Source organism: Megascapheus bottae, chromosome 13 (genome assembly GCF_031878675.1).
Source record: "Megascapheus bottae isolate mThoBot1 chromosome 13, mThoBot2.hap1, whole genome shotgun sequence".
NCBI classification, from domain to species: Eukaryota; Metazoa; Chordata; class Mammalia; order Rodentia; family Geomyidae; genus Megascapheus; species Megascapheus bottae.
In genome coordinates this window covers 10,086,830-10,106,198 of record NC_143521.1, presented here as the reverse complement: position 1 = coordinate 10,106,198, position 19,369 = coordinate 10,086,830, and the positions used below count along the sequence as shown (strand labels likewise).

General features: G+C 39.2%; 1 protein-coding gene across 4 annotated transcripts in view; it reads right to left on the bottom strand.

The window, feature by feature from the left end:
- The window catches only part of Wdfy3 (WD repeat and FYVE domain containing 3), a 179,624-nt gene that overhangs the window by 12,222 nt on the left and 148,033 nt on the right, over nucleotides 1–19,369 (bottom strand). For all 4 annotated transcript variants that reach the window (XM_090343279.1, XM_090343281.1, XM_090343280.1 and 1 more), the window contains 8 exons: nucleotides 18,410–18,516; nucleotides 17,302–17,455; nucleotides 13,541–13,632; nucleotides 13,118–13,330; nucleotides 5,431–5,578; nucleotides 4,050–4,204; nucleotides 2,988–3,146; nucleotides 583–762 (listed from right to left, as the gene is read on the bottom strand). In XM_090343279.1, the coding sequence (XP_090199405.1) occupies nucleotides 583–762; nucleotides 2,988–3,146; nucleotides 4,050–4,204; nucleotides 5,431–5,578; nucleotides 13,118–13,330; nucleotides 13,541–13,632; nucleotides 17,302–17,455; nucleotides 18,410–18,516 (1,208 nt within the window). The remainder of the gene's footprint in view (nucleotides 1–582; nucleotides 763–2,987; nucleotides 3,147–4,049; nucleotides 4,205–5,430; nucleotides 5,579–13,117; nucleotides 13,331–13,540; nucleotides 13,633–17,301; nucleotides 17,456–18,409; nucleotides 18,517–19,369) is intronic.

The window sequence follows — 19,369 nt, the reverse complement described above, 5'->3', positions numbered from 1 at the left end:
TCTTACCAATTATATTCTCAGTGCCATTCAGCACAACTACTTTTTTTTTTTCTGAGTGACTTCAAGATATCTGACTAGATCAAATCTATAGCAGTCCTGTGTATGCAGCTGCATATGCAGAAGACATGGCTAGAAAGAAGTGCTGACACACGGATGGCCCCGTGTAGGGAAAGGGGAGATACAAATTGGGTGTGTGCTGCTGGGAAGAGGCAAGTCTGGCTCCTGGTGATGTCCAGAGCGGAGCTGAAGACACAGCACTATCTCCATACTGATGTGGGCACAGAGGTGTCAGTCTTCGTAAACTACCCTTGTAGTAAATTAACCTTGTACTCAGCTGAGTATTCCATCTTAGCAATGGGAACCACTGCATCCGGGGGCATAGTCTGTATGGAGAACTATGAGGTCAGAGAATTTACATTATTCTCATTCATTTTATGGGCCCAACATGCTCTTGCAATGTAACTGCTACCTTATTCTGATTGATTTTATGTGTTCTCATTCGTTTCATAAGATGAGTGCCTTAGTTTGGACAGAAAAAAATTATTTCCTAGACGTAAGTCAGCAGGCAGTGTAATTACTTACGGTTAACTCATTGATACAAAGAGCAGATACTGGAGCTCTGTGGCCTCGGAGCTGGGTTAGAAACGACAGCTTGTTCAAGTCCCAAATGATGCAGGTTCGGTCTCGAGACCCACTGACGATTATGTGATAGGCAAGTGAAGCTGTGGCACACGTGACAGTATCCGTGTGGCCAAGTAAGGCCTACAAGTGAGAACAGAGGCAATGAGGTCGCCATAGACAGGTGAGGAAGTCTGGGTCTCCCCACACTCTTCTCTCCATTTCACAAAGTGGAAGGCAGGTAGCTGCTATGACCCAGTCTGGATTTCTTTATACTGTTTCTGTATGAGATATACTGATTATATAGAACTTATATCTGTATTTGGTCTTTTATGTCACAGACTCATGTTCAGTTCTCTTGAGGCTCTAACCATTTCAGAAGATGCAAACTGTAACAATTACATTGATCAAAACTAAAACTATATAGATTGTGAGAAGCCCATGGCTGGAGTAGAAGACACAGGGGTTGCGCAGTCCTGAGGAGCGCAGCCCTGCCAGTGCAGGGGGACGTGTGTCTCTGCCCGAGTGGACTCCTGCAACTGGGAACGAGGATTTTTCTCCTTGGCTTGAATATGAAGAATAATGGGAAAAAGACAACGTGTGAAAAAAAGTATTTGCAGAGCCCCCCAAGGCTAGGGGGTAGATAGCTCCTGGTAGGTGCTTCCTGGCAGGGTATACTGGCTTAAATAATAAATTGGCTTAGCCAATGGTTATAAGAAGTCTATTTGCCTGGGACATCAGCTTCAAAAGATGACTTTCTCAATGGAAAGTATTTCCGCAGGACAGTCTGGATTGCTAAAATACATTGCCAACCTTGCACTTGTTCACAGGAAGATTAGCTATGTCTTTACACGGCTTGTCTCAGGACCCAACAAAGCACATGAAGTTGTTGGCTGGTCAACATACAAAGAGTATTCAACATACTATTATTAGTTTGAGTTCTTAGCTTTAAAATAGATTTGGAGTCAGAAATGGATTTTAAACAAGGTTTTAACACAAATTTGAGTTTGACTGGTCTATTGTTCTAACGTATGTGTGTGTAAGAGAGAGAGAGAGAGAAAGAGAGAGAGGGGGGGGGAGATAGGGATAAAATAGCCTACAAATTACCTTGAAGAATCATTAGTACTGAAGTTATATAGTTTTTTAAAATACCTACTACAAAGCCAGACTCAAAGGAACATAGGCCCAATAGTCTCCCTCATTTGTCATAATCAGTAGAAACCTTGGGCTCCCTTAGCAGAGATTTACAATAGAACAAAATCTAGAGACATTAGGCCAAATAGTATGACACTAAATGTAAGGACCATCAGAAGGAAACAAAAGCCATATGAGTGACTGTTGTCCTTAATGTACTATGTAATCTCTCATCTCTTTTGCCATCCCTTGGTTATCTTATATTGTTACGATATTTCACCTTGTTATCTGATGTATTTTATATGTGCTTAATTGGTTATTTGAAATTGGATAGGGAAAGGGGGAAATCAAGATAAGCGGGGGGGAGGGTGGGAGGGAAATGGGGACCATGTCATAAGAAAGGGTATCAATGCTTGTGAAGTTATGCACCTTCTATCTGGTGAATATAATGTAACCCTTCTATTAATCACAATAAAAAATAAAAAATAAAAAAATACCTACTATAATACATGGATCATAGCACTTAATGTTAGTATTATAACACTACTTTTCAAGTTTATATAATAAAATATTTTAAGAACACCTTATAATAAATTCACAAATCAATTATAGAATGGCTCAATTATAAAGGATTATTGTTTTAAGTAAAAATTAATAGAATCAGATACAAATTAGGAGGTCAAAGACATTAATTGAAGCTGCAAAGTTCTACTGAATATGTTTGTGGGTTTGGCATGTCCTAAAGAGGCAAGAAATGATGAACTAAGTAAGACCTGGTGGACCAGCTGATGGAAGTCATCCTGGAAGGGAATCATTAGGAGCTAACAGCAACTATAATTCAGTTTGCAAAAAATTCTAGGTATATATAATGTTCATTCATTCATCATGTCACTTGAATATCTGAAGATACATTACCTAAAAACAACTCCCTTCTGATTTTTAAAAAAGAGTAGCTTAGGTCATTTTCATAAATAGCATATTCTGATTTACTTTTCTGCAAACAAATCATTTTAAGTAAAAGAACATATAGGGGACCTGGTGTGTTGGTGAATAGCTATAATACTAGCCCTCAGGAGGCCAAGACTACTTGAGGTTAGCCTGTGCTATGATCAAAACCCTGTATTGAAAAAGAACATGGTTTGGTTCTGTCTGTTCTGTTAGCATTAGGCCACCTTCTCTAGAGCAGGCAGCTGACATGGCTCTTACCCACCTTCCACCTTCTGCACACTCCTTACCTGCTTGAGTGTGAGGGTCTTTGCCTTTTCTTTAGACGTACCCATCTCCCACACGCAGACCACGGTGCTCGTGCCACCTGTGATGACCAGCTTGGGGTTGGGGCAGATTGCACAGAGAATCTGGCCCCATTCAGACAAGCATTCATAAACAGTCACTGCCTGCAAAACAGAGAACATTTGAACCATGTGGGCTTCTCCACACTGAGATTTCACAATGCAAAGCGCAGAATTCCAGGAAGGGAAAGGCTTTCCTTGGAGGCCCACACCCTGTCAAACACCAACGCATACTTGGGGCTGGGCTCAGTTCAGTGACATTTTCAGTGAAACTGAACTACCCCAACAGCTTCCTAACAGTAGTGGCAGCTCACAGGACAGATCTGTTTATAATTGGTCTACATTTTCTCCAGTTGGGGAAAATGATGCTCAGGATGTATGATGCCAAATAAGATGCAGGGCATAATCTGACAACAGGTGCCCTTGGTGCAGCCAGTGAAAATGAGAAAAGAGAACATGTTATTAAGGAGCCCATGGACTAAATAAAGTGGTGTTACAGTGCACTGTATGTTACTGATCACAGTGACCTTCTTGTACTAGTAAAGAGTCCACTGGAGGGCAAACACAGGGTGATACAAAATCACTGCCTGTTGCTGTTCACAGACAGTTCACAGCTGCTGCTTACAGGGTTAGGTTACAAGTTTTCTGTTAGCTACTTAAGAGTTTTAAAACAGAGGTAGGCTAGATGAGGACTTGCCAAGAGTATATCGTGGATAACGGGAACGGTGACTCCCTGGCTCGCTGGCTAGAATCTCTTAAAGGAATTCTGAGAGTGGAAGGGAGTGGCACCCCCATCACATAACTTTCTTCAGAGACCTGTTCTTCTGGTAGCTTGACCCCTCTACTAGCTCGCTTAGCTTGATTACATGCTATGAATCCCTCTTTTCTTCTGGCCATTGGATGAGCAGCAGGCCAGTCGTTGGACTAGGTTTCCCCCACTGGTGTGAACCTCAATTTCCAGAACATAAAAAAATAAGACCAAGTAAGTAAGCAAGAAATAATACAGACCTTGTCTGACTCATAGTTTCCCAGCCTGCAGCTAAGGTCTGCATAGCCCCAAGCGAAAGTTTTGTTCCATGTTGGTGGGATCAGAACCTTGTTCTGTTCTACTGCAAGAATGCCTTTATCTGTACATACTATCTGTCCCACAGGCTCTTTGAGTTCTATAAAGAAACAAATCATTACATTATGATAGGATAGGATAGGATAGGGGGATTAACTTTATGATTCCTTTGGGAATGGTAAGGTCATTTCAATTATTCACACACATTAACATCCTGGTAATTAAGACCAAAGAACCTCATAAGTATGGCTTAGACGTTTAGGCTCCTGCTGGATTAGATGTGATGTCAATCCTAACCAGTGTTATGCAGGCTTTCTTCTTGACACTCTAGGAAACCTAACATGCATTTCTACAGTTGCAAAATAATCTAAGATGCTCTTCCACAATGGCACAGGCCATTCACCAATCTATGTTTCCAGCTCCCAAGCTGAAGCCAGCCCTCAGACTTCTGGAAGGCAGCCTAGAGCATTAGCTGGGAGACACATCCTTTCTCCTCACCAGAATTTGCCAGCCAACCATTTTCCCAAAACATTCCCTGGGCCATTTACTGAAGTTGGTAAAAACCAGTCTATGTACTAAGGCAAATAAATATTGGTGTGGAGCCAATTATGTAACCCAGGCTTTGATGCTCTAATCCTTGACCTTTGTAACACAACTGTGGGACTTTATAAAGCAATTATTCAGCGGAGCGCCAGTGGTTCACACCTGTAAGCCTAGTTACTCAGGAGGCTGAGAACTGAGGATTGTACTTAGAAGTCAGCCTTGGAAGGAAGTCTGTGAGATTGTAATCTCCACCTAACTACCAAAAAAGCCAGAAATTGGTGTGTAGCACCAGTGGTAGAGAACTAGCAAAAAGCTCAGGGACAGATCTCAGGCCATGAGTTCAAGCCCCAAGTCTGATACACACGCCAAAAAATAAAAATAAAATAAATATTTTTTTCTTTCAAAGGGAAAGTGCTCCCAGATAACCTATTATATACCATTGGACAAATGATCTTTTGGCTTTTATCTTAAAATATGGTTCTCCTTATTTGCCATATTTGATGGAATATGTATAACTAAAAATGAAGAGAAAAGACAAATAAGACAGATGTCTTTATAGGTGAAGGAGAAACTTGCTTGCCTCTTCAGGTTGAAATCAACAACAACAACAAACCCCAGGAACACTATAAATACTAACAAGCATTTAGTAAGTCTGAACACAAAAATGCATAGATCTCACTTATAACACAAATCATATTATTGCTACAAAGCAATTTTTAAAATTGCTAAACCAGGATTATGAATTAGTATTATCAAATCCTGAGCTAAGTTTGTTTCCCATACCTTTCACAGGTGTTAGAGACGGCCTCAAGTTATCTAAGTGGTGGAAAAAGATTTTGTCACTTGTGGATCCTGGAGGAACAGACATGCCCACATTGTCTCCATTGAGTCGACTCCTCACTCGTTTCGGTGGATGAGGCTTTTTAAATAACTAGTACAAAGGAAGAGGCACACTTCACAATGGAAGATAACATTTACCAAGCCCTTTTATATGCCAAACATTATGTTCTTATTTCAATTATGCTTCATAACAAATACAAGAGACTGTATTATCCCATTTAATATTTCAGGAAAGAAACTCAAAGAGGATAGGAAGATTGCCAGAGAACATACATCTTAGCAATTAGACACAGGTTTATGTTACCATGTCCTATGCTAAGCTACATTTGCTTCATAAAAGAAAATCAACACTTTCAAATCTCAGTTGATTGACAATTATATTTGGCATTTTATTCAAGAGTAAAAATAGTATTTAAGATTATTCAAATATTATAGATCTTCAAAACTGGAATACAACTGCTTCTCTTGAGACAAAAGAAGAAACCTGCAAAGCCTTAAGATGAGAAAAGATCTGGAATGAAACACTACCATCACATTGTAAATGAGATGTTATAGGTATCCTAGACAAAAAAAGGGGGTAGAGGAAGACTCTGCAGAGGCAGTTTTATCTATGAATGAGGGCACAGGGCCTGAGTTCTGCTAAGTTCTAGGGATGCTGAAGTTGTTGTTCATTTTTATATTTAAATACATTGCTGTACAGTGGTGGCTCAGGTGTGTAATCCTAACTACTCAATGTTTAAATCCAGCCTGGAAGTAAAGTCTGAGGGGCTCGTATCTCCAATAAAACGTCAAAAAGCTGGAAGTGAACCTGTGGCTTAAGTGGTAGAGCATTACCATTAAGCACTGAAGTTCAGGATAGTTCTCAGGCCATAAGTTCAAGGACCAGGACCAGCATACACAATACACACACACACACACACACCAGAAAACAAAAACACAAAACTCCAACATCATAAAGGAAGCTCATGATATGCATTTCATGAAGAAAAAGGTCAGATTTTTCTAGGGTGGTTCAGTTGAAAGTATTCTCTATTACTTAGCAGAATGCCCTACATATACATTGCCACCCAAACTATACTTTTTGGTCTGCTGACCTTATACTCCAAAGCAGCAGAACAACATGGCATTGGTAAAGGGTCTTGATTTGTTTGTTCAAAATATTTGTTTCTCATGGGGTATGAAACATAGCTCATGTTCTTATAACCCTCAGGAAAAGAAATGGTTAACTAAATAGGGATTTCGTAAATTCTCTGACTGGCAGTTATCAATAGGCATTTTGTTTTGAAAGCAAGCAAGTTTCCTTTGTTGAAAGATCAGTGTATCCTGAAGCACACAATAGCACCTGTCCTATTGTCTATCATGTTTTTCTATGTACAAAGACTTGCCACTGTTCCGTGTGTTCTCAAGTGTGATGCAGGGGATCTCAAAGTTGGGTAATCTACAAAAAAGGGACCCCAGGAGCATCAGGAGGAGTAGGAACACAGAACATGCTAAGGCTCAAAATGTATAGCCTGTGTGGCACTTGACACAGGTGGCGATGTATTTATTGAGAGTAGCTCAGCACCTCTTGCCCCACTCTGATATGCTGCAGTCACCACTGGTGCTTCGCACATATTTGTGTGCTTACCAGTGAGGACCAGAACCTGACACAAGGTCTGCAATGTCCAAGTGCTGGCAGGTTTAGCACTTGGTCTTCTTATCCAGACTCCAGATGGTGCACAGCAACTGCCGGATGCCCTTTATGCCCACGTTAATAATCTAACCCAAAGTGCCAGTACCGATCCCCTGTCCTGCTACAATTTCGGCTCTCATCTTGCTGCTATGTAGAACATAGGTGTGTGTGTGTGTGTGTGTGTGTGTGTGTGTGTGTGTGTGTGTAACAGAGAATCAGAGAGAGACAGAGAAAGAGAGAGCCAGTATGAACTCTTAAGTTTAAATATTACTTGGTACTCTGCCATCTAAAAGCAAATTATTAAAATCAAAGCAGAGTTAAATGAATTGGAGCCCCTAAAAAACTACAGAGAGAATCAAGAAAACAAGGAGTTGGTTCTTTGAAAAAATTAAGAAAACTGACAGACAGCAAATCTTACCAAAAAAAGAAGGGAGCACACCCAAATAAAATCACAGATGAGAATGATAATATCACGACAGAAATTACCAAGATCTAGAGCATCATGAAGGAATACTTTTCAAAACTTATACCAACCAATTTGAAAATCTAGAAGAAATGGATGAATTTCTAGTCAATATTAACATACCCGCAATGAACCAAGAAGACCTAATACAACTAAATTGACCTATTTCAAGCATTGAAATAGAAATGGCAATAGGAGCACTCTCATCCAAGAAAAGTGCAGGGGCAGATGTATTCAAGCTGAATTCTATAAGGTCTTCAAAGCAGAGCTCACACCAATACTCCTCAAGCTCTTCAACGAAACTGAAAACGAAGGGTCTTTGCCAAATTCATTCTACGAAGCCACTATAACCCTCATCCCAAAACCAGACAGAGATTCATTAAAGAAAGAGAACTATAGACCTATTTCTTTGATGAATATTGATGCAAAACTTCTCAGCAAAATACTGGCTAACTGTCTTAAGCAACTCATCAAAAAAATTACACACTATGATCAAACAGGATTCATCACCGGGAGGCAAAGCTGGTTCAACATAGGTAAATCAATTAATATACTTCAACACATCAACAGGAGCAAGGACAAAAATCACATGATTGTCTCAATAGATGCAGAAAAGGCATTTGAAAATATCCAACACCCCTTTATGCTAAAAGCTCTGGAGAAACTAGGAATCCATGGAACATTCCCCAGTATAATAAAGACTTTGTATGACAAACCCACTGCTAACATTATACTTAATGGCAAAAAGCTAAAGCCATTCTCTCTAAAATCAGGAACAAGACAAGGATGCCCAGTCTCTCCACTCCTCTTTAACATAGTATTAGAATTCCTAGCCAGAATAATAAGGCAAGAAGCAAGCATAAAGGGGATCCAAATAGGGAAAGAGGAAGTGAAACTTTCCCTCTTTGCAGATGACATGATTCTGTATTTAAAGAACCCCATAGACTCCACTCCCCAGCTACTTGAGCTGATTCAAAACTTTGGCTCCCCTGCTCCTGGAATGGAAGAATTAACATCGTGAAAATGGCAATCTTGCCAAGGGCTATCTACAAATTCAACTCAATACCCATCAATATCCCAATGTCATTCTTTAAAGAAATAGAAAAGGCAATCCAAAATTTCATATGGAATAATAAAAGACCCCGTATAGCAAAAACACTTCTTAGCAGAAAGAACAGCACAGTAGGAATTTCAATATCAAATTTTAGATTCTGTTACAGAGCTATAGTGGCAAAACAGCTTGGTACTGGCACAAGAACAGGCCTGAAAACCAATGGACTAGAACTGAGGACCCAGATATTAACCCACCGACCTATGGCCACCTAATCTTTAATAAAGGAGCCAAAAAAATAGAATGGAAGAAAGACAGCTTCTTCAACAAGTGGTGCTGGCAGAACTGGTTAAGCACCTGCAGAAAACTAAAGTTGGATTCTTCTTTGTCACCCTGGATTAACTCCAAAGGTATCAAAGACATGGAAGTAAAAGCAGATACCCTGAAAACTTTACAAGAAGGAATAGGTCTCCTTGGCACAGGTCGAAACTTTCTTGAAAAGGACCCAGAAACACAACAAATCAGAGAAAATCTGGATACGTGGGACTGCATTAAACTGCAGAACTTCTGTATGGCAAAGGACATAGCCAGCAAATTAACTAGAAAGCCTACAGAGTAGGAGAAGATCTTCACTAATCATAAAACGGACAAAGGCCTCATATCTAAAATATAACAATAGCTCAATAAATTGTATCACTCCTGACCTGATCTCCAAAGAAATAACCATCCCATTAAAAGATGGGCCAAAGACTTAGAGAGTCTTCTCTGAAGAAGAAATAAGGATGGCCTATAGACACATGAAGAAATGCGAATCAAAACAACTCTAAGATTCCACCTCACTCCAGTTAGAATGACCATGATCAAGTATGGCGGTTCCTTAAAAGACTAAACATAGAGCTCCCCCATGACCCAGCAATTCCACTACTTGGCATTTACCCAATCTACCAGAAACAAGGACATACTAAATCCACTAGCACAACTATGTTTATTGCAGCACTATTTACCATAGCAAAGATACGGAAAAAACTCAGATGCCCCTCAGTTGATGAGTGGGTTAACAAGATGTGGTATTTATACACAATGGAATTCTATGCTGCTGTCAGAAAGAATGACATCGCCCCATTTGTTAGGAAATGGAAAGGCTTAGAAAAAATCGTATTAAGTGAAGTAAGCCATACTCAAAGAAACATAGGCTCTATGGTTTCCCTCATTTATCATAATCAGTAGAAACCTTGGGCTCTCCTAGCAGAGATTTGCAATAGAGCAAAACCTTGATACATAAGGCCATACAGTATGACGCTAAATGAAAGGACCTCTAGGATATAGAAACAAATGCCATAGAATGAGTAATTGCTGTCCTTAATGTACTATGTTATCTCTCATCTTCTTTGTTGTCCCTCGGTTATCTCATATTGTTACAGTATTTCACTTTGTTATTTGATATGTTGGATATATTTATATTTGATTATTTGAAATTGGATAGGGAAGTGGGGAAAACAAGATGAGGGGTGGGGGTAGGGGGGATGGAAATGGGGACCAAGACATGAGAAAGGGTATCAATGTATGTGAATTAATACATCTTCTATCTGGCAAATATAATGTAACCCTTCTATTAATTATAATAAAAAATATATGAAAAAATATGTACTAACAGAAATACAGTAGATTCAAGAGCGAATTTGAACATTGTAATAAAAGCAAAGGCAACACTGAACCAAATAAACACTAAGAAGTAAACACCTGAAGGGGTGGGATGTAGTCAAGAAGAAATGGGCAGATAAAAAAAATGGCCTAATAGATACATGAAGAAATGCTCAACATCTGTGGCCATAAAAGAAATGCAAATTCGGGACTGGGAGTTTGGCCTAGTGGTAGAGTGCTTGCCTAGATGCACAGAGCCCCGGGTTCAATTCCTTGGTACCACATACATAGAAAAAAGCCAGAAGTGGTGCTAAGGCTCAAGTGGTAGAGCTCTAGCCTTTAAAAAGTCCAAGGACAGAGTTCAAGCCCTGAGCTCAAGCGCAGGACTGACAAAAAAAAAATGCAAATTAAAACAACTCTAAGATTCCACCTCACTCCAGTTAGAATGGCCATGATCAAGAAATCTACTAACAACAGATGCTGGCGGGGATGTGGCCAGGAGGGATCATTACTACACTGTTGGTGGGAGTGCAAACTAATTCAAACACTCTGGAAAGCAGTATGGCAGTTCCTCAAAAGACTAAACCCAGAGCTCCCCTATGATCCAGCAATTCCACTACTTGGCATTTACCCAATCTTCCAGAAACAAGGACAAACTAAATCCACTAGTACAACAATGTTCATCGCAGCACTATTTACCATAGAAAGATATGGAACCAACCCAGATGAACACATGACAAAATGTTCCAGATTTTGGCATAAAAGAAATGCAAATCATTAGCATAGCAAAGATATGGAACCAACCCAGATGCCCCTCAGTTGATGATTGGATCAACAGATGTGGTATTTATACACAATGGAATTCTATGTTGCTGTCAGAAAAAATGACATTGCCCCATTTGTAAGGAAATGGAAAGACTTACAAAAAATCATATTAAGTGAAGTAAGCTAGAGTCAAAGGAAAATAGGCTCAATGGTTTCCCTCATTTGTCCTAATCAGTAGAAACCTTGGGCTCTCGTAGCAGAGCTTTACAACAGAGGAAAACCTAGATACATAAGGCCATACAGTATGACACTAAATGAAAGGACCTTCAGGATATAGAAACAAAAACCATATAATGAGTGATTGCTGGCCTTAATGTACTATGTTATCCCTCTTTTGATGTCCCTTGGTTATCTCATATTGTTACGGTATTTCACCTTGTTATCTGATATATTGTATATAATGCATATTTGGTTGACATCAGATAGGGAAGGGAAGAAAACAAGATGAGGGATTGGAATGGGGGGATGGAAATGGGGACCAAGACATGAGAAAGGGTATCAATTTTTGTGAAGTAATGTACCTTCTATCTGGTGAATATAATGTTACCCTTCTAATAATTACAATAAAAATATGGAAAAAATTTAATTACATCAAAAACATAGGCTCCATGGTTTCCCTCAATATTTAGTAATAAATATTATACATTTAGGATTCTCCTAACATAGGACCATAACAGCTCAAAAGCTATGTTCATATGACCATAAAGGATGAGGCTAAACGAAATGAACTCTAGGATATGGAAACAAGAGGTTCATCTTTGTGATTGTTGTTCTTAATGTACTATGTGAAGTTATTTCTTTTTTCTTCTTTTCCCCTTTTCAGTTTATCTCACATTGTTACTATATCTGACTTTGGTACTTGGTATTGCATATATATCAATTTTATTTGTGTATTTGAAAATGAGAAGGTGAGGGAAAAGCAAGCTAAGTGAGAGGGGGTGGGGGAAGGAAACTGGGAGAAAAACATGGGAAGAAGTAACAATACTCCAGAAGTAATGTATCCACTATCTGATGACTGTAACTACAACCCCTTTATACATCACCCCAATAATAAAATAAAACTAAAAAAAAACCCCAAGCCTTTATTTACTGCATGGTCATCTACCATCTGCAGAAATATTACAGAGCTTAAAAACTAAAGCCAACAAGGACATACTAAATCCACTAGCACAACGATGTTCATTGCAGCACTATTTACCATAGCAAAGATATGGAACCAACCCAGATGTCCCTCAGTTGATGAGGTGGATCAACAAGATGTGGTATTTATACACAATGGAATTCTATCCTGCTGACATCGCCCCATTTGTTAGGAAATGGAAAGACTTAAAAAAAATCATATTAAGTGAAGTAAGCCAGACTCAAAGGAACATAGGCTCTATGGTTTCCCTCATTTGTCATAATCAGTAGAAACCTTGAGGTCTCATAGCAGAAATTTACATAGGGCAAAACCTAGATACATAAAGCCATATAGTATGATGCTAAATGAAAGGACCTCTAGGATATAGAAATAAAAGCCATATAATGAGTGATTGTTGTCCTTAATGTACTATGTTATCTCTCATCTCTTTTGCTGTCCCTTGGTTATCTCATATTGTTACAGTATTTCACTTTGTTATCTGATATATTGGATGTATTTGTATTTGGTTATTTGAAATTGGATAGGGAAGGGGGGAAAACAAGATGAGGGGTGGGGGTGGGGGGGGAGGTAAATGGGGACCAAGACATGAGAAAAGGTATCAATGTATGTGAATTAATGCACCTTCTATCTGGCGAATACAAAGTAAACCTCCTATTAATTACAATAAAAATATATGGAAAAAAATAATTTTTTTTAAAAACTATGCTGCTAAGATGAGGTCAAAAGTTATTGCATTTGAGTAGAAATAAATGGTTGGTTTTGCTCTCCAAAAAAAAAAAAAACACACAAAAAAACCTAAAGCCAAATACATTAATGGTAAGAAAAGTACACTCATACCTGCTTTGGGATCTGACCAAAGTTATTGATGAACCCGATGGTGGCCGTCTCTTTCAGAGGGTCATTTATGTTGTAGATATCCACTTGACCCTCATAAAACAGGTGGTGAAATACATTGACAGCTTCTACTGCAGCAGGGCCCTGTTGCTTATAGCCAAAGATTAAGTCGATCCACTCATGGAGATGGGCGCTCACGTAGTCACACTCCAATGCCTGGGATTCCAAAACACAGGCTGAGTCGCAGGATATCTTTCATTATTTACTCAAAGAGTAAAAGAAAGTTTCTAGCGGCCAAAAGGAACTAAAATAATGATGTCAGAAAACCAGTATTTAGCAGCTTAAGCAAGGTTGTCTACCACAGATCCTCCTGCAGTGTGGTCATTACCTAATGGAAGCCTATCTGCAGGGCAGGGCACCCATTACCTCACGGTGGACTCTGATGAATTCTCGAGGGTCTCCTTTGGCCCAAGGTGGAAGAATAACGTCTCCAAGCTTAGTGCCATTCTGCTTGCAGCCTATGCAATTCAGATACATTAGAAAGAAAATGATAGAATGAGATAAATGGCAACTTCATACTAGAATGACAGAGAAATATTGTGGAAATCTACTGCCAGAATCAGATGGTTTGACTACAGAAGGTTCCTGAGAAATCATGGGTCCTGACCCCTCCCCAACCACCTTGCTTTCCTGCAAGGCTGCCAAATGGTTCCCTGCTAATAATGTACATTCTGTTCTCCTAGATACAGTTTCTGGAAGGCTGTTCACCTCAGGGCTCCTTTTCAATGAAATATTTTATAAGGCTCCTTTTCACAGTCTCCTCAAGAAAACTGGCATACATAAAGTCTCTCATATTACTACCACTGAAATTCTCCAGAGAGCAGTGCAAAACCGAGGGTTATTTCACAGTGAAGATTCACATTAAAAAATGAGACCTGAAACAAGGTAATGTTCTGTTGTTCATGCATCATTTAAAAAAATATTTGGAAAGACTATGGGACTATCTGGAAGAAATAAAAACATGTTATGGTAAAATCTATAGGTAATATTTATATCATTTACATTGTAGCCAGATAATCCTGAAGTACTAAAGAAATCATTTGCTATAAAATCTACTCACAGAAAAATGTAGTGGTTATAACAAGACCAGTTATGATAGGCAATAAAAGTATTTCCCGGGGCCTGGAGTTTGGCCTAGTGGTAGAGTGCTTGCCTAGCATGCACGAAGACCCGGGTTCGATTCCTCGGCATCACATACATAGAAAAAAAAAGCCAGAAGTGGTGCTGAAGCTCAAGTGGTAGAGCTCTAGCCTTGAGAAAGCCCAAGGAGCTCAAGCCCAGGACTGGCAAAAAAAAAAAAAAAAAAAAAAAAAATTTCCCTTAAAACCCATTCTGTCAACATTAAAATTACTTGTTTATTTACAGGTGGTCCGGAGGTGTTTCTCTCCCCCCTTCTTCCCTTATAAATACTATATACAAGAGTTTTATCAGATGTATCATTTGCAACTATTTTCTCTCATTTCATATGGTATTTCCTCCCTCCCTCCCTCCCCCTCTCCCTCCCTCCCTCCCTCTCTTCCTATTGAAACATTCTGTCAGTAGTGGGATTTGAACTGAAGGTGCTAAGATTGCCAAGCAAGCACTGTGTCCAACTTTTTTTATTTCTAGTTATTTTCTGGAGACTGTCTCATGCCTTTTGTCCAGGTAGGCTTTGGATCAATAGCCTTCTACCGACATCTCTTGCCTAGCTACGATTCCAGAATTATACCAGCACACTTGGTTTCTTCTTTCACAGGGGACTCAGAAGCTTTTTGCTCAGACTAGCTTCAAACTGCAGTCCTCCTATCTTCATCTTCCAAGTAGGTGTAAGCATCACACCCATTTACCTTTTTAATTCCCTGACAAAGTTTTCGGTTTGGGTTTTTGTTGTTGCTGATTGTGCTTCTCATAGCATGTCTCAGAACCCATTGCCAAATTTAAGACCATGAAGATATACCCTTAGGTGTTTCACATAGGACTTCTGTGATTTTAGCTCTGAAACAGTGCTACAGTGTGCAATTTTGAGGGAGTCAGATGATGTGTTACGAAGGTTAATACAATAAAAGGTAAAATCCCGTCTTTATTTTTAAGTAGGCTGTTTGGATAGGCATGTAGATGGCCCAATGGACACTTTACAACAGACATTGTAAGTGATTTAGGAGTTATGAAAGACTGGGATCTCTTTCTTTCTGTTCCTGTCCCATATTTGTCTCTTTGGAAGAGGTGTCCTTGGGGAAGAAGGTAGCATTCTTCAATGAATCATAAGAGGAATGTAAGAAAGCAAATGCTATAGAACATAGTGTTGGCAGTGTGTTAAGCAGATGTTCCATTACTGCTCTAGAATGAGATTCAGGCTGTCAGGGGTAAAGGAGATTTCTGCTAGCAGGGATACTGATGTTTACTATCTTTCCTCACTGAGACTTAGTCCAGTAACTTAGGACTGAAAAATTATTCTTGAAAAATTAAAAGCAAAACAACAACAACAACAAAGCGCTAGGCATCAGTGGCTCTGGTCTAGAATCCTAACTACACAGGATATCTAGCTACTTGCTAGATTTGAGGATCACTGTTTGAAGACAGCTCAGGGACAAAAGTCTGTGAGTCTCTAATCTCTACTACACCAAATAAAAAGCTCAAAGTAGAGCTATGGCTAAAAGCAGATCAGGGACAGTGTGAGTTCATGCTCCAGTACTAACAGAAAACAAAAGGAAAAGGAAAAAGGAATCTATGCAAATATAGTAGATATGAATATTTCCCTCTGATTTTTCTGTTAATGAAAATTTAAAGGCTCTATGGTAATGATTTATATGCTAAAATCTAAAAAGACAGAAAACACAGCATACAAAAAAATCTGTCACAAGTATTCTAAAGTGAAAACAATGGAATTATGGTATGTTTTCAAAGAATGTTTAAAGCGCATATATCAAGGAGTCATGTTTAAGAAAGGGAAATCAACTTCCTAAATGAAATGAAAAGCCCAACAAAGGAAATTTCTCTCCTTTTTACAAATACTAATTTGTTACTATTTTTTCTTGAAAGAATCGTGACAAAGAAAAGGGAATTACTTAGATTTCTTTATTTATTTTTGTGCCTGTCCTGGTGCTTGAACTCAGGGTCTGGGCATTTTTCTTTTTTTCTTTTTTTTTTTTTTTTTGCTGAAGGATAGTGCTGTATCACTAGAGCCAGAGCTCCATTCATGGCTTTGTTTTATGTAGTTAACTGGAGATAAGAGTCTCATGGAGGGCAGGGAGTTTGGCTTAGTGGTATGAATACTTCCCTACCATGCATGAACACCCTAGTTTGATTTCTTGGTACCACATACATAGAAACAGCTGGAAATGGTGCTATGGCTCAAGTGGTAGAGCTGTAGCCTTGAGAAAGCCCAAGGACAGTATTCAAGCCCTGAGTTCAAGCCTTGGGATTAGCAACAAAAGAGTCTCATGGATTTTCCTGCCCTGGTTGGCTTTGAACTGCATTATTCAGAACTCAGTTTCCTAGGTATGAGCCACTGATGCCTGGTTTAGTTATTTTTAAATTCTACTTTTAAGAAAGTTTAAACTGTGAATGCTTCAGAGAATATGCAAGATTAAAATGGTACATGAAAAACTTTGATTTGCTGTTCATGGCTGTTAAGAGTGTTTTAATGGTAATAGCTTTCAAACATTTCAAAGATGAAATTTGCATCTCACCTTTTGTTTTCACTGAAACCCCCACATCTGATTGTCAGATGGAATCTCTAACAATTTTTAAATGTTTCTTGGACTGCTGATTTGAAACAACTTTTTTGTTGTTGTTTGCCTGGTGCTATCTCTGAGCTCTTTAGCTCTTCAGATAATGCTCTACTACTTTGAGCCACAGTGCTACTTCTGGTTTTCTGGTGGTTACTCAGAGATATGGGTCTCACTGACTTCCCTGCCTCAGCTAGCTTTGAACTGCGATCCTTAGATCCCAGCCTCCTAAGTAGCTAGGATTACTTGAAACAACTCTTGGGGAATAAACTCAACTACACTCAACTACAGAAACATCAGTAACTTAAACGATGAGAAATCTTTTCTTGTTAATGTGTACTGCAGGTAATTATCAGAAAAGTGACTTGTTTCTATTGGTCTTGGTTAACAACTTTAGGATAGTGCCATAGGTCTACATACCTAGATCAAAGTTGTTAGAGTTGAACAGGAACTCTGGTAAATAAAAGAACTCTGGGATAAGTTCTTTCACATCTGCCATGTTGTGCTTTGACGCTGAGTACCAGGCCTCTCGTACACTGTGGAACATTCGGTCAGCTAGGTCAAAGTGACCACCCTGTGGCAGAATGAGAAGGCACATCACTAGACAGAACCTATCTCATCTCAGAGCTCCTGTCCAGTTCACTGGCCTGAAAAATCTCAAATGTCTGATGACATTTCAATTTCTCATGCTGCTGAGTTCAAAACGCAAAATTAAAAATAATCACCAAGAAATCCAATACTCTTTGGAATTTTCCTTACAAAGAATGCTTAATGTATTTTGTTTTAGTGAGTTCCAAATACAAAAATTCTAAAGTCATTTAAGATACAAATTTTGAGGGGAGGGAGAAGGAGGAAGAGAGGGAGAGGGGGAGGGAGTCCTGTGTGCGTGCAGGACTGTAAGGAAATATGAATTTCTATAGTTGATAATATTCCACTAGGAAAAATTCTAATGTAAACCATTATAGTTAGTTATGTTAGATACATAATGTGTCAAGTTTTCTTAATAATGAGAATGAAGTAGAGAACTGAAAGGGTGATCAGGATATTACATGTTAATATAACAAGTTCAAATAGGAAAGACACTTCTTTCCCTATGGGGGCTCCTGGACACACCACCCTCCTCCTCTATTCAAGCTCCCTCATGTTTAAAGTGCTCCCCTATACTGTGTTAAAAGTGATCATATCACAATTTATCTTAAGAGATGTTCACTGTGGAAAAAATGCCAAAGCCCTCCACTTAATGGCAGCCAAGGCTTTTCCTAGATCTTTTACCTCCCATCACACAGCTTTCCCCACACATTGCATTCGGGACATGGCTGAAAGTACAAGCTACTCATTTAACTAAAAGACTCCAGTACTTTCTATTCTAAAAGATGTAGAGCTTATTAACCAATTTTGGTCTACCAATGAATTCCACTTTAGTTCCTAAAACTTTTCAGATTTTTGTTTTTTATAAGGTATAGTAACAATATTTTTAAAATAAGAAGCAGGCTTGAACTGGATGGTACAATTCCAAACTGAGTTTTACCTGTAGCCTTAAGAATATCTGGGTGAAAGGCTCCATCCTTACAAGATACGAGGCCACAATCATTGCAGAAGAATAATGGGTCCCGTAATGGTATGCTGGGGTTTCTCCTGTTTCAGACATTTACAGTGTGATTGAAAACAAAGGGAAACAAAAAATCATTAGCATTAATGAACAGGCTGGAAAAGTCCAGCAACTGTAACTGAGGACTGCAACGGTAAATGCAGTGAACTGCCAGTAATTTTAGCAGGAAAACTTGATGCCATTATCCCTTATGCACATCATCTGGCGCTATAAGCACTATACTATTTTTTAAATTAGATTCTGGCTACACAACTACATCTATCTATCTATCTATCTATCTATCTATCTATCTATCTATCTATCTATCTATCTATCCATCCATCCATCTATTTTTTCCTAAACTGCTATGCATGAACATATTATATATTGCTATTGCATATCTTTCTTAGCAAAGCAGAGAGGGAAGGGAGGAGAGGGGGGAGGGAGAGAAGAAGGGAGGCAGGGAGGAAGAGGGAGGGAGAGAGAGAACAATCTATAGTCATACTAAGAGGCTTAGGCCTGCCCTACTTCTGCTTTACTTTTTTTAGGGGGGGAAGTGGGGGGAGAAACATAATAAACATTAAACATTGCCGGGCACCAGTGGCTCATGCCTATAGCCCTAGCTACTCAGGAGGCTGACATCTGAAGGTCATGGTTCAAAGCCACCCTGAACCACTAGAAAACTGGAAGTGGCCCTGTGGCTCAAGGGGTAGGGCACTGGTTTTGAGCTGCAGAGTTCAGGGACAATGTCCAGGCCCAGAGTTCAAGCCACATCATTGACAAAACAAACAAACAAAAACCCCCAAACCATAAATTTCAGCAGTAAGTTACACAGTTTAAGAAAGGGAGTCAATTCAAATTTAAAATGCAAGAGGACTAAAAGTGGCTCAATGAAGAGAT